The sequence below is a fragment of the Myripristis murdjan genome, chromosome 22 (assembly GCF_902150065.1).
Source record: "Myripristis murdjan chromosome 22, fMyrMur1.1, whole genome shotgun sequence".
Classification (NCBI taxonomy): Eukaryota; Metazoa; Chordata; class Actinopteri; order Holocentriformes; family Holocentridae; genus Myripristis; species Myripristis murdjan.
This window is the reverse complement of record NC_044001.1, coordinates 125,001-137,500: the sequence shown is the minus strand read 5'-3', so window position 1 is coordinate 137,500 and position 12,500 is coordinate 125,001. Positions and strand designations below refer to the sequence as shown.

The following is a 12,500-nucleotide window of genomic DNA, read 5'->3' as shown; positions in this document are numbered from 1 at the left end:
TCAATACTCAATCATCAATGATCAATAATCAATACTCAATCATCAATGATCAATAATCAATGATCAATAATCAATAATCAGCCTGGAGTCAGAAATGCCCTCGTATCATCACTGAGAACTGAATAACGCCATAGCGACACTGGGTCTCCATGGCAACACAGTTACAGGTGATTTCCTGGAACCTGCTCAGGAGCTGCTAATAAAGTTCCAGGAACTTTTGTCATCTGATTGGTCCAAGCGTTGCCTTGGCAACACGTCTGTAAATATGAGCTACCAGACGACACAGCAGCCAGCGACAAACAAACCGCGAAAACATAAACTTTTTACAATATTATAAATGAGTGGTTAGAAACTCGTCTTGGGTTCTTCACTCAGTGGAAAAGGAACCAAAAGGAACCAAAAGGAACCAAAAGGAACCAAAAGGAAGGCTGTGGTTCTGTGTTCTGTGTTGACAGTCTGACTGGATTTGAGCTGCAGAATTTTTTTTGTTTATTTTGTTGTTGTTTCTTTCTTGGATTTACCTTGAAAGATGACTTGCTCTTCTTGTAACTGCAATATTATAACTGTCATGTTATTGTAATTGTCTGAACAACAATATTAATAAAAAAGGGAACCAAAAGGCAGAACCTGAACCTGACGGTTCTAAGGAGTCCAGGTTCAGGAACGTTCTAGTGGGGTTAAATGCTTCTGTAGCTGATCTCAGGTCAGTCAGTGCTTACCTTGTCTTTAAACAGAGGCTCCAGGTCTGCCGGACACACCGGGTTAGGGCGACTGAGGAAGAAGAGGGAGGACGAGGAGGTTATTTACTGTTTGGTTCAAACACCATCTTCATCACCATCCCATCAGCCGTCACAACCTGTCTGTCTCTCGGCCTGTCTGTCCCTGCAGCTGTGTGTGTGTGTGTTACCTGAGGATGTCGGCGATGCAGGTCTGGCAGAAGCGGTGTCCACACTCGGTCTGGCGGGGCTGGCACAGCACCAGCCGGCAGGACTCGCAGCAGTATTTGGCGTCTGGAGTTTCTACGAAATGATCCCTGAAGCCTCCATGAAGTGGCAGGAAGCCTCGCTCGCAGCCCTGAGGGACGCCTGCAGCATTGAAAAAAAAAAAGCATTGAATCACTCTTTAAGAAAGCTATAAAAACCTTTGATAAAAACACATTGCAACATCTTAGAGAAACATCAATTTTTAAGCTTTGAGAATTTTAGAAATTTCAAGTATCTGTTTCAAGTATTTCAAAACGTGCCGTCAGTAACAGGAAGTAAACTCTGGAACAGTTTCCAACACCTTTAAAACCCACTTAAGACAGTGGCTCCTGGTAAACCAGAGACGTACTCACTTTTAACCACCACACATCTCATCATCCAAATTTAATGCAGCTACATGTGGATGAATACTGTCCTTGTCATCATCCTGTGTCTCTCTTTTTTTCTTTTTTTTTGGTCTGTTTTGCTCTGGTTGATGTCTTTGTCTCTGTGTTAGTCTTTATGTCACCTGCCTAGGGACTACAGATGACAAGTGGTTGTCTTTACTAATTCTGGCGTATTTACATGGGTGTATCATTCACACTAATGTTCATGCATATGCAATGTTGCTATTGAATAAACCAATAAAAAAAGGTTTTTATTTATAAATTGTGAAAGAAAAAAAACAAAAACAAAACTGAATCGACGTTTTTTCTGACTTCTTCATCAGGTTTGATTCTTCAGACAAACTTTAATCCAGAATTTATCCAATCAGCTTTGACCTTCACTATGACGTGATCACCCACCCAACCCTAACCCTTAAGATCCGGACAGAACCACAAATAATTTAGAGAAATGATGTGGGCTGCCAGCCGCTGGGCTAGGGCTGGACGGGTTAGGGTTAGGGTGGGTTAGGGTTAGGACGGGATGGGTTAGGGTGGGTTAGGGTTAGGGTTAGGGTGGGATGGGTTAGGGTTAGGGTGGGTTAGGGTGGGATGGGTTAGGGTTGGGATGGGTTAGGGTGGGTTAGGGTTAGGGTGGGTTAGGGTTGGGATGGGTTAGGGTTAGGGTGGGTTAGGGTGGGATGGGTTAGGGTTAGGGTGGGTTAGGTTAGGGTGGGATGGGTTAGGGTTAGGGTGGGATGGGTTAGGGTGGGATGGGTTAGGGTTAGGGTGGGATGGGTTAGGGTGGGATGGGTTAGGGTGGGATGGGTTAGGGTTAGGATGGGATGGGTTAGGGTGGGATGGGTTAGGGTTAGGGTGGGTTAGGGTGGGATGGGTTAGGGTTGGGATGGGTTAGGGTTAGGGTGGAGTGTGGATGTTCTCTGTGTGTTAATTTGCTTACAGTTAAGAGGCAGACTGAGATCAGGGATTCCTGTGAGAAAATCCATGATTTTTTTTATTTTGATCTTGATTTTGACTTTGGGGGCTTTTGTGCAGAAATGAGACAAACAGTGTCTGTCCTTTATTTCCCAAGATGCCGCAGTGCAGGTTTGTTGTGGTGAAATCAAAGGAAAGCAGCAGTGCAGAGAACGGTGTGTTTTATTCTGTTCTGATGTTGGACTGAAAACATTTGGGAGGAAGGAATGAGAACTCATCCCACAGGGGGCGCTAAAGCTTGAATCTTTACATCTTGTTTCCTGACGTTAAACTGACAAGGTGAACATGCTCCGTCCTGGTTCTCCTGCAGGTTCTCCAGAAGGTTCCTCTGCTCTCCTCCCAGAGCGAGCAGTGGGCTTTCAGAGCTGCCACATCACTCCTCCTCCCTTTCCTCCATTCATTCCACTACGATATGAACATGAACTTTCAGAGCCTTCACACTTTCTTCACTCCAGTTTTCCAGCAGCCCAATAAAGTCCTCCACATGAGTTTTCCTAAAAGCAGCAGCACTGTTGGCTTTTCAGGACTTTTTCACACTTAAACGCTCCCTCCTCCTCCTCCTCCTCCTTCACTTCCTCCTCCTCCTCCAGGGAAAATAGTCCCCGGGGAAACGTTTTGCTTTCCACAGCCAATCATCAGCTGTGTGGTTTCTGAATGTTGATGACTTTGTTCGCCGCAGAAGCAGAACTAATAGAATAGTATTAGTAGAATAGTAGAATAAGGCGGCTGCTTCAACCACAATGAGCTTGTGAAAGCTCATTGTGGAGCCTGCTCAGCACCCAGGCTCTGGAACTCTCTTCCTCCACATATAAGACTGTCTGACTCCATCACCTCATTTAAAACCCACCTCAAAACTCACCTGTTTAAACTGGCCTACTCACTCTAACTGGACCCTGTGCTCTTCTCCTGCTTTATGCTGCTTTGTCTTGTTCTAATTTATGTTACTGACTCTTCTATGCTATGGTCTCGACTCTTTTATGCTTTTATCTTCTGTAAGGTGACCTTGGGTGACATGAAAGGCGCCTCCAAATAAAATGTATTATTATTATTATTATTATTACAAACTCACATTTTGACTCTGTGCTGTGAAATCTTAATGAATGAACGTTTTGCTGGCGTGGAAAAACATTTAAAATCAGTGGAATGCAACTTTAACCAAAGAGAACGAGAGATTCTAGTTTGTGGATTAAATGATTTTGTTGGTGAGGTGGTGAAGCTTCTGCCTGACAGCTGATTGGCCGAGGCGTTTACCTTGTGCAGCGCCAGCATCGCCAGGAGACCAGGGATTGGCTGTCCGGATAGGGGGCGGAACAGCCAAGGAGAGAGGCGGGGCTAAGGAGGGCGCCGCCTGCTGGAGGGGAATCTGCACCTCCCTCCCTTCAGCACTCCTCCCTACTGACATGACCTGTGGGGGGGGGGGGGGGGGGGGGGGGGGGGGGGGGGTTTAAACACTGAAATCACTTTGTCTTATTCTGAAAATGTAAACGAACATAGCCTGCATGCTAACACACACACACAGGGTTTTACACACACACACACACACACACACGTTGTTTGTTTGTTTGTTTGTTTCAGTCGATGGTCCATGTGTGACTGTAAACACTGAGGACCACCGCAACCTCACCGTGTGAAGTCTAATTATTATCAGTATTAATATTACTGTATTACTGTTATCATTATTAATATTAGTTATCATTATTAATATTACACTTTGGTAAAATAACAGCAAGACCTCCTGAAACTCCACCTCTGACCTCTGACCTCCAACACAGAATCAGCTGTGTATGATGATGTGAACTCCCTCACACACACACACACACACACACACACACACACACACACACACACACACACACACACACACACACACTGCTCACTTCCTGTCCCGGACTGAGCTGTTGGGATGCTAGGGGCTTTTCCACTGACTGCAGCATTCACACACACACACACACACACACACACACACACACACACACACACACACACCTCCTGAACTAAAAGGAGAAGTGCTGTAGTTCTGTTATTACTGCTGCTGGTATCACCTCCTCTTACAAAAAGTGACAGAAGCATTAATAATCAATACCAATATTGATCCTGTTTGTGCTTAAAAACAGTAGAAAGTCCAAACTTTTAATAAAAACGATCAACAAAGCAAGAAAACACAGAAAATATTCAACAGGCAAATCTGTCGATGAGATTGGAGTCATTTCATGTGTAAGATGAAGAAGATGATGAAGAAGATGAAGATGAAGATGATGAAGAAGATGAAGATGAAGATGATGAAGATGATGAAGAAGATGATGAAGAAGATGATGATGAAGAGCCTGAGACACAGAAGAACCACAATTTTCATACACCAGAGAGCAGAGCAGGCCCCCCCCCCGCCCTGTAACCTGAATCTGATTTTACTGTCATCCATTTTTGAATTTCCAACCAGCCGTTATAAACTTCCTCACGTTCCCAGAAAGCAAAGCCTAACCCTAACCCTAACCCTAACCTAACCCTAATCCCAGAAAGCAAAGCCTAACCCTAACAGAGGGAAGAGACATCGAATTGATTTATTTTAGATTCAGTGTCGCATGTTCTTGTCATGAGCTTTAAATCTAAACAATCTGTCCCTGTCTAACCCTGTCTAACCCTGACCCTGTCTAACCCTGTCTAACCCTGTCTAACCCTGTCTAACCCTGACCCTGTCTAACCCTGTCTAACCCTAACCCTGTCTTACCCTAACCCTGTCTGACCCTGTCTAACCCTAACCCTAACCCTGTCTAACCCTGTCTAACCCTGTCTAACCCTGTCTGACCCTGTCTGACCCTGTCTAACCCTGTCTAACCCTAACCCTAACCCTGTCTAACCCTGTCTAACCCTGTCTAACCCTGACCCTGTCTAACCCTGTCTAACCCTAACCCTGTCTTACCCTAACCCTGTCTAACCCTGTCTAACCCTGTCTAACCCTGTCTGACCCTAACCCTGTCTAACCCTGTCTAACCCTGTCTAACCCTGTCTGACCCTGTCTAACCCTAACCCTAACCCTGTCTAACCCTAACCCTGTCTAACCCTGTCTAACCCTGTCTGACCCTGTCTGACCCTGTCTAACCCTGTCTAACCCTAACCCTGTCTAACCCTGTCTAACCCTGTCTAACCCTGACCCTGTCTAACCCTGTCTAACCCTAACCCTGTCTTACCCTAACCCTGTCTAACCCTGTCTAACCCTGTCTAACCCTGTCTGACCCTAACCCTGTCTAACCCTGTCTAACCCTGTCTAACCCTGTCTGACCCTGTCTAACCCTGTCTAACCCTAACCCTGTCTGACCCTGTCTAACCCTGTCTAACCCTAACCCTAACCCTGTCTAACCCTGTCTAACCCTAACCCTGTCTAACCCTGTCTAACCCTAACCCTGTCTAACCCTGTCTAACCCTAACCCTGTCTAACCCTCACCCTGTCTAACCCTAACCCTGTCTAACCCTCACCCTGTCTAACCCTAACCCTGTCTGACCCTGTCTGACCCTGTCTAACCCTGTCTAACCCTGTCTAACCCTAACCCTGTCTTACCCTAACCCGAACCCTGTCTGACCCTGTCTGACCCTGTCTAACCCTGTCTAACCCTGTCTGACCCTGTCTAACCCTAACCCTGTCTAACCCTGTCTGACCCTGTCTTACCCTAACCCGAACCCTGACCCGGTGCATCAGAGTCACTGAGATCTTTGCTCCTCGTATTTCTAATGAAACTATTTACACACATAAAAATCAATTTACAAAGACTGGAACAAACTGGATATGATGAAAGAATGGGAACCGCGTGTGTGTGTGTGTGTGTGTGTGGAGGTGTGTGTGCGTAATGGTGTGTGTGTGTGTCTGTGAAAGGGTGAATGGTTCGTGGCTCAGTGGAAGTGTGGACAGCACGGGGACGGGCGACTCTATGGGACAGGAAGGTACTAATGTTAAGGGGGTAAATGTGTATGTGTACGTGGCGTGGCGTGACGTGACGTGGCGTGACGTGGCGTGACGTGACGTGGCGTGGCGTGGCGTGACATGGCGTGGCGTTACACGTTATCGAGCTCTTGTTTCAGCTGGAGTCGGCGGGTGGCGGGATGCAAGCGCACGCCTCTAAAACCTCGACAAGACGTGGTGCGGTCCACGGCGACCAGCAAGCTGATTGGTTAAGGGTCCTACTTTCTGTGGGGAGGCGGGGTCATTACACTCGGGACTCAGTCTGGTTATTTTACCCACATGAAGATCATAATCTGCATAATCTCAGCCAGATTAACACGAGGAGATTGCTGCGTGATCATGTGGCGGGTAAACGCGCTCTGCTTTGATCGGAGCTTCTGAACGTCTTCCCGCCTCTGAAAACACAAAACGTCTTCCCGCCTCTGAAAACACAAAACGTCTTCCCGCCTCTGAAAACACAAAACGTCTTCCCGCCTCTGAAAACACAAAACGCTTCGCCGTGTTTCTTTCTTGCCGCCGGCGGTCGGTTGCTCAGGCCGACACGTTTGGACCGGTCGTGTTGTCACCGTGAAGCGGCCGTTCAAGCGTTTCCATGACGACAGATAAGACATATGTGCACAACGTGGACATGAGTCAGCATCTGAGATGAGCCGCAGCGCTCGATTCAAAGATCAGCGCTGAGAGTTCTGATTGGACCAGAGCTTCCCTGGGTCCATCAGCTGTTATGTATCCCTCCGCCTCACTAGTGCTCAGTAACAGCTGCTGAGAGCTGGGATCTACATTCATGTAAAAGATGAAAGGAGTCAGTCCTAATCCGCTGTAATCTGATGACAGACGTCGTCACGCTGCAGGTGGAGCTGGAACTACTTTCCTCGACCGAATCACAGCCGTGCTGATATTCACTTTCTCTTCTTGCAGTTTGAACTGAGCAGGAAGTAAAACGCCGTCTCCTCCTGATAAACACCAAACCCCTCCGCCAAAACAAAACAAACCACATGAACACGCCGACAAACGAACACAAGCACAGACCTAACCCTAACCCCCTAACCCTAACCCTAACCCAACCCTAACCCAACCCTAACCCTAACCCTAACCCCCTAACCCTAACCCTAACCCCCTAACCCTAACCCTAACCCCCTAACCCTAATCCTAACCCCCTAACCCTAACCCCCTAACCCTAACCCTAACCATCACAAACTGTGAGCCGAATAAATGTTAGAACCAAACGACCACCTTAATCTCTACAAATCAGCCTAGCCTCTCCAGAGCTAGCCTCTACAGGTAGCCTCTGACCTGCAGGTAAACTCCAGCAGGTGAGCTCACTGATTGGCTGTCCTTACAGCAGAGGGAGGAGCTCATCACCTGCTGGAGTGTCTGGTTGCTCACCTGCAGCCTCTGGGCCTCAGGTGGACAGGAGGGCTGCTGACACTTAATACAGAACAATACGAAACATGTGAAACCACACACACACACACACACACACACACACACACACACACACACGTGGAAGGGTTTTGCTGGGTTTGGTTTTTGCGTGTGAGTCTAAGGACGATGGACAGGTCGTCGTGGAAACGCTGCGATGGAGCGGAGCGACGACAACGTTTCAACATGTTTCCATGATGAAGATGACGATGATGACGATGATGACGATGATGATGATGACGATGATGATGATGAAGATGATGACGATGATGATGATGATGACGATGATGAAGATGATGATGATGGTGATGATGATGATGACGATGATGAAGATGATGATGATGACGATGATGAAGATGATGATGATGATGATGGTGATGACGATGAAGATGATGATGATGAAGATGATGATGATGATGATGATGGTGATGATGACGATGATGATGAAGATGATGATGATGATGATGGTGATGGTGTGAGCTCTGCCTGAGACACAGTCAGGCTAAAGGGAGGCCGTGTTCACTTTCTGTTTGGTTCGAATCCCGTCGCCGCTCAGCCTCCGCCGCCCCGCACAGCAACGCCACGTCTGATTGGCTGACCTATCACAGCTCAGTGGCATGATGTGGCTGACCCCTGACCCCTGACCTCTGACCCCCGGCCCCTGCATATTAACCCTGGTCTGTATGCTATTATACAGTGCAGGCTTATTACTACATACATGATATTATTCTATTCAGCCTGACAACCTGCAGCACCAAGTCAACACACATCATTTATCTGGTAACAATACACATTACCTCATCCTCCACACACACACACACACACACACACACACACACACACACACACACACACACACACACACACACACACACACACACACACACACTAGCTGTACCGTTTGTCTGTGTTGCTGTAAATTTTCCTTCCAGCAGCTTCAGAAAACAGAGGAAACATCCCAGCTCCCACGGAGGTTCTGCTGAGGTTCTGCTGGGGTTCTGCTGGGGTTCTGCTGTGTTCTCCTGCCAGATGTTCCACTCCTCACTTACATGAATCGGACCGCAGGCCGACGGCGCTTCTTTGCTTCAGGATTCAAACCTTCAACCCGCTGCTGGAGGACTTCCGGTCCGCCGCTAGTCAGTCCGGCCTGCGGGGCCGCCGCGGCTCATGTTCGGGCTCCGGTCCGGTCGGTCGGTCGGTCCGGTTCAGCGGCGGAACTGGGATCTGCTGAGATCCAGCGGCAGACTGGGCTGATCAGACTGGAAACCCCCTCCGCTACTTCCGCCCAGGAAATCCCCCACATGCCGCCTGGCGCCGCATGGGGGCGCTGCTCACCGCACTAACACCACACCGAGCTAACGCTAACACGGGGCTAACGGCTAACGCAATGCAAAGCCGGTGCAGACCCAGTACAAAGCTAATGCTAACACGGGGCTAGCGGCTAACACAATGCAAAGCCGGTGCAGACCCAGTACAAAGCTAATGCTAACACGGGGCTAACGGCTAACACAATGCAAAGCCGGTGCAGACCCAGTACAAAGCTAATGCTAACACGGGGCTAACGGCTAACACAATGCAAAGCCGGTGCAGACCCAGTACAAAGCTAATGCTAACACAATGCGAAGCTAATGCCCTGACAGATCCTCAGCGGTCATATTTTAAAATCTTTTTTATTAAGTAACTCACATGTTTATCAACTACTTATCTTTTTAGTTTTATTCAACTGTATTATTTTCCGTTTGCATTTTCTTTTTCTTGTTTGTGTGCCTTTTACTCTTTTATTGTTTTGTCATTATTCTGTTTGAGAGGTGCTGTATAAATTTGTCATAATCATTATGTCATGTAATTATTGGTCGTGTTAGTATTGACACTCTACACACTGCAGGTACACGGTCCTGCCACACGGCGGCGCTGCTCAACAACAAACCTGCTGCCATCCAAACCAAAGCAACTTTATTAGCACAGGAGGAGCCGGACAGCAGGTCCCCGCAGCTCCTCAGGTCACACATCAGGTTAGTTATCTTTAAATACATAACGAATTAATTTACACCAGTATGTTTTTTTCTAATATTGATTATGAAATTAAAGGAAGGAACTTAACAAAACAAAACAAAACAAAACGTGAAACATGGATGGACTTCAGCTCTCTTGAGTTGAAATATTTGAAACCTGAGATTCATCTGATTTTTTTCAAAGAAAAAAAAAGACAAGATAATAAAAAGTTAAAAGAAAGTGATATAGAAATTCGGAATAAATAGAGTGAGAAAATTATTAGAAAATTACAAAAAGATCTTTGTAAAATGTCTAGAAAAATATTAATATATTTAAAATTATATTACAGGATTTTTATTGTTTTATTTTGTGTCAGTTCCTTGTGTTTTTAAGTTTTTTCTGTGTTTCTGCAACAAATCAAAGGTTTTAGGTTTCAGAGTTTAAATATTAAAAACTGAAACTAGAAACAATGTGACAGCAGCTCCTGTTGACCCTCATGGTTCTCTATAGAACCAACACGCTGATGTCTGACGTCATTCAAAAGAACAAAAAGGTTTGTGTAACGTTCCCTGTTGGGTTCGGGTTAACCAGCTAAATGTTCCAATATCCAATTTCCACATCGAGTCCTGTGTTTGGGGACGTTAAGGTTCCCTGTTGGGAACACTGCAGAACATCTGTGAAGTGTTCTGAAGGCCATGTCGAGGAACGTGACTGTAGCTTCACATTTTCTGGTTCTAACATGTGAGAAGCTTCGGCTGATGTTCCCAGTGCGGCTCGAGGCGGGACTCGACCCGCCCAGCTCGAGGCGGGACTCGACCCACCCAGCCCGAGGCGGGACTCGACCCGCCCAGCCCGAGGCGGGACTCGACCCGCCCGGCTCGAGGCGGGACTCGACCCGCCCGGCCCGAGGCGGGACTCGACCCGCCCGGCTCGAGGCGGGACTCGACCCGCCCGGCTCGAGGCGGGACTCGACCCGCCCAGCTCGAGGACCGGTGGCTGCTTTTAACATGCTGCTCGGTTTTTGTTGTTTTTTCACTGCACTACAGTGTTTTTATCATTATATATGGTATTTATTATTATGGCTGTTTATTGTTTATTGTTGATTATAGAGTTTTGTACACTTCAGGTCCTGAGTACAAATTTCGTTTCACCTTCACCTTCATGTTGGCTTCAAAGCTGAAGCGGTGGAATGTGCCTTTAACAAATGAAAACACCAGGAGCTTCTGTTTGTCCTTCAGCTTTAATGACCAGATCAGCGAGGACAAGAATGGACACACACACACACACACACACACACGCACACACACACACACACACACACACACACACACACACACACACACACACACACACGGACACACACACGGACACACGGACACACACACACGGACACACACACACACGGACACACACACGGACACACACACACACACACACACACACACACACACACACACACACACACACACACACACACACGTTGTGGAAGCTGTGATAAAGAAGTGAAGCGAGACAGACCGAGGACACGCCCCCCATATGACTTCCTCCAAGATGGCCGCCTCTTCTCTAATAAATACCCAAACAAGCTCAATCGTTCCTGTTGGTCCAGATAATCCGACATAAAATCAATGATCAATAATAAATCAACAGCTCAGTCACAATTCAACCTGTCTGTCTGCCTGTCTGTCTGTCTGCCTGTCTGTCTGTCTGCCTGTGGTATTGCAGGGGATTATGGGATTGGGTTTCAGTACAGCTGCGCTAACAGGAATTTAAGTTGTGATGACATCACAGGGGTCGGAGGTCAGAAGGTCTCAGGAGGCTTCTGGGGCTCCGCAGGAGAAACAGAGTCCTGAAAACAGAGAACATGAGAACATGAGAACTGGAGGAACCCTAAGAACCAAATGATCAATGAACATCTTGTTCTTAACGTCTGCTGATCAGCTGACAGACAGACAGGCAGGCAGACAGACAGGCTCCACCTCCTCACCTCCTTCTCCTCTTCCTCCTCCTCCTCAGGACACGCCTCCATCTTGGCCCCGCCCTCCACGCCGTGCTCCGCCTCCCACTCCTGCAGCACCTCGTCCAGGTTGAAGCGGCGGCGGTAGTTCACCAGGAAGTTCTTCACCTGCACCACCGACTTGTTCCCGATCACGTCTGAGATCGCCTGGAAGTCCCGCCCATACTTCCTGATGGCTGTGTGTGATTGGAGCAGAGGTGTGAGCTCAGTATGAGGCGTGTACAGCCTGGACTCAACTGGACTCAACTGGACTCAACTGGATTCAACTGGATTCAACTGGACTCAACTGGACTCAGCTGGACTCAACTGGACTCAACTGGACTCAACTGGACTCAGCTGGACTCAGCTGGACTCAACTGGACTCAACTGGACTCAACTGGATTCAACTGGATTCAGCTGGACTCAACTGGACTCAACTGGACTCAACTGGACTCAACTGGACTCAACTGGATTCAACTGGATTCAGCTGGACTCAACTGGACTCAACTGGACTCAACTGGATTCAACTGGATTCAGCTGGACTCAACTGGACTCAACTGGACTCAACTGGACTCAACTGGACTCAACTGGATTCAACTGGACTCAACTGGACTCAACTGGACTCAACTGGATTCAACTGGATTCAACTGGATTCAGCTGGACTCAACTGGACTCAACTGGATTCAACTGGACTCAACTGGACTCAACTGGACTCAACTGGATTCAACTGGACTCAGCTGGACTCAGCTGGACTCAACTGGACTCAACTGGACTCAACTGGGTTCAGCTTGTTCAAA

General features: G+C 47.6%; 2 protein-coding genes across 3 annotated transcripts in view; both read right to left on the bottom strand.

Annotated features, from left to right (window-relative positions):
- The window catches only part of traf3 (TNF receptor-associated factor 3), a 19,058-nt gene extending 10,036 nt beyond the window's left edge, over nt 1-9,022 (bottom strand). The window contains exons 1-4 of one of the 2 annotated variants that reach the window (XM_030044985.1): nt 8,765-9,022; nt 3,593-3,746; nt 908-1,085; nt 720-771 (exon numbers count right to left, since the gene is read on the bottom strand). In XM_030044985.1, the coding sequence (XP_029900845.1) occupies nt 720-771; nt 908-1,085; nt 3,593-3,743 (381 nt within the window). In that variant the 5' untranslated portion in view covers nt 3,744-3,746; nt 8,765-9,022. Of the gene's footprint in view, nt 1-719; nt 772-907; nt 1,086-3,592; nt 3,747-8,613 lie in introns of both variants that reach the window. The other variant, XM_030044982.1, reaches the window with a different exon arrangement.
- Nucleotides 9,023-11,390: 2,368 nt separating this feature from the next.
- rcor1 (REST corepressor 1) overlaps nt 11,391-12,500 on the bottom strand; it is an 11,526-nt gene continuing 10,416 nt past the window's right edge. The window contains exons 12-13 of the mRNA XM_030044986.1: nt 11,695-11,900; nt 11,391-11,556 (exon numbers count right to left, since the gene is read on the bottom strand). Coding sequence (XP_029900846.1) covers nt 11,509-11,556; nt 11,695-11,900 — 254 coding nt within the window. The 3' untranslated portion in view covers nt 11,391-11,508. The remainder of the gene's footprint in view (nt 11,557-11,694; nt 11,901-12,500) is intronic.